Here is a 1870-nt window from a genome sequence, read left to right on the forward strand (position 1 = left end):
ATATTTTATTTTTCAGAAATCAAATAAAAGATTTTTCATATTTGTGAAAGTAATTGCAAGGTGAGATATAAAATCAAGCTTACAAATATAAACCTATGAATACTAGAAAGTAGTTCATTAACCACACTGTAGGTTATTATGTTCACACTCCTGAGTAAATATGTTCCTTGCTTCACAGGCAGGAGTCATCCAATACTATTAGTTTGTTTTAAGGTGAAAATGATTTCCCGTGTACACCACTTGAAAAATATAATAAAGAATGTAGAGAAAAATATTCTTCAAATATTTGGATTACCACCGAGAGGTATGCTTAAACCATTTATTTTATGTTTCATGTTAGATCTTAAATATCAAAATACATATTTGTTAGTAAGCTTAAAGCACATATATATAATAATTCTATATTTATATTTGTTGTAATGCATTGTATTTGCATTTTCTAGAGTTAGCTTTGGCATATACTTATGAAAAAAGATTACCAGAACCTAAGAAGTTTTCCATAAAAGATATTGTTGGAGATGGGATTCTATTAGCAGTGCCTAAATTTAGAAGAACAGTGGAAAAAAGGTTGAAGAGAAAATTTGGCAGTCCAGAGTATACATGGAAAATGCTGGTACCTAAAACAAACATCATTGTGTGTAACAGCTGCGGACATTACCATGAGCGAGGCCATCTATGTGGTAAATTTTTTATTAATATATATTATCAGTAAGTGCAGTGCCTTGATCCAGTAGTTAACCAAAGTGGTTACAGGTCAAAAGATCCTGGGTTTGAGTTTGGCTGGGCGGATATATCGAATTTTTCCTTCTTCTGAAAAAATTTCAGCCTGGAGTTGGTGGTGTTTCACTTGATAATGATTATTACAAGAGTAAACATCATCAACCTAAGGAAAAAGGTAGGGAGGCTCTATAGTAACCTATAGGCTGGTAGTTATATACAGAAACCTTTTTTGAGCATGTGATAACTTGAAAGTCGAGCAGCTCAGTGTTCATATTTCTGACAGGTCGTGATCCAAAGGGACAAACATTATGTAATTGCCTCATTATTTTGTCTCATCACTACAAAGATGAGACAAATTAATGATAACCCTTTGATCATGACCTGTCAGAAATGCAAACTCTGAGCGGCCAGACTTTTAAGTGTTGAATCATCCATATATTTTTATATATTTAATTTTATTATTGCATGCAACTCAAGGAAGTTTCTCTTATTTAGAAGTTCTGTGACTTCCATGGGCTGAAAATAATGAGTCTAGATACATAATTTTTTTTCTGCATAAAAAAATAGCACTAAGTTCATGTTACATTTTTGGTGGTTAAATTATGTTTATAATGTGCCCTTAATTCTATGTTGCTAGCTTGTAATCACACCCACTGTATAATATTATTGTTTTGATTATTATTATTGAAATATAATCTGTAATCTTTTAAAATCTAAATATGATACCTATTATATTCCAGCTCACTGTTATAAAAAAGTGGAAGCAGAAACAAAGGAAATTCAAGATAAAATACAGCAGAAATTGGGCAACCAAAAACCAATTGAAAATGATGTGATTGTATTATATAATGGAGAAAGTTTACCAGATCAGGTATTTTAATTAATTATTGTAATTGAGTTAGCATTAAAAAAAATTGTGTATTTTGATCAATTGTATTTTATTAAACTTTTCAGCCCAAAGAGTTTTGGCGAGGGAAAAGGATCATTGAAATGAAGAAAGATAGACCACAATGGTTTAGTAAAAATCTTTTGGAGAAAACAACACAGCAACCATCAGAATCTAAAGATGTTAAACCTACAGACTTAGCTTAGCAGTATATTCAAAAAGTAGGAAGTAAAATATAAAATAAAAATTGATACAGATTATAAA

At 30.6% G+C, this 1870-nt stretch overlaps 1 protein-coding gene across 3 annotated transcripts; it reads left to right on the forward strand.

Annotated features, from left to right (window-relative positions):
• Positions 1-1870, forward strand: LOC112054842 (39S ribosomal protein L32, mitochondrial). 3 transcript variants are annotated; one of them, XM_024094756.2, is made up of 5 exons: positions 1-60; positions 179-304; positions 444-680; positions 1461-1591; positions 1675-1870. In XM_024094756.2, the coding sequence occupies exons 2-5, from the start codon at positions 220-222 to the stop codon at positions 1810-1812; spliced, it is 591 nt and encodes a 196-aa protein (XP_023950524.2). In that variant the 5' UTR covers positions 1-60; positions 179-219; the 3' UTR covers positions 1813-1870. The 3 variants fall into 3 exon arrangements, with proteins under 3 accessions (XP_023950524.2, XP_023950525.2, XP_052740517.1); XM_024094757.2 differs by having other exon boundaries at positions 7-60; positions 214-304; XM_052884557.1 differs by having other exon boundaries at positions 22-60; positions 203-304.

Source organism: Bicyclus anynana, chromosome 12, assembly GCF_947172395.1.
Source record: "Bicyclus anynana chromosome 12, ilBicAnyn1.1, whole genome shotgun sequence".
Lineage (NCBI taxonomy): Eukaryota > Metazoa > Arthropoda > Insecta > Lepidoptera > Nymphalidae > Bicyclus > Bicyclus anynana.

Bases quoted from the DNA above. Each gene is read 5' to 3' on its own strand.
- LOC112054842 (XM_024094756.2), top strand. From the start codon at position 220: ATGATTTCCCGTGTACACCACTTGAAAAATATAATAAAGAATGTAGAG. The intron at 681-1,460 runs GTAAATTTTTTA...ATTATATTCCAG, and splicing joins TGAGCGAGGCCATCTATGTG to CTCACTGTTATAAAAAAGTG. The intron at 1,592-1,674 runs GTATTTTAATTA...TAAACTTTTCAG, and splicing joins GAGAAAGTTTACCAGATCAG to CCCAAAGAGTTTTGGCGAGG.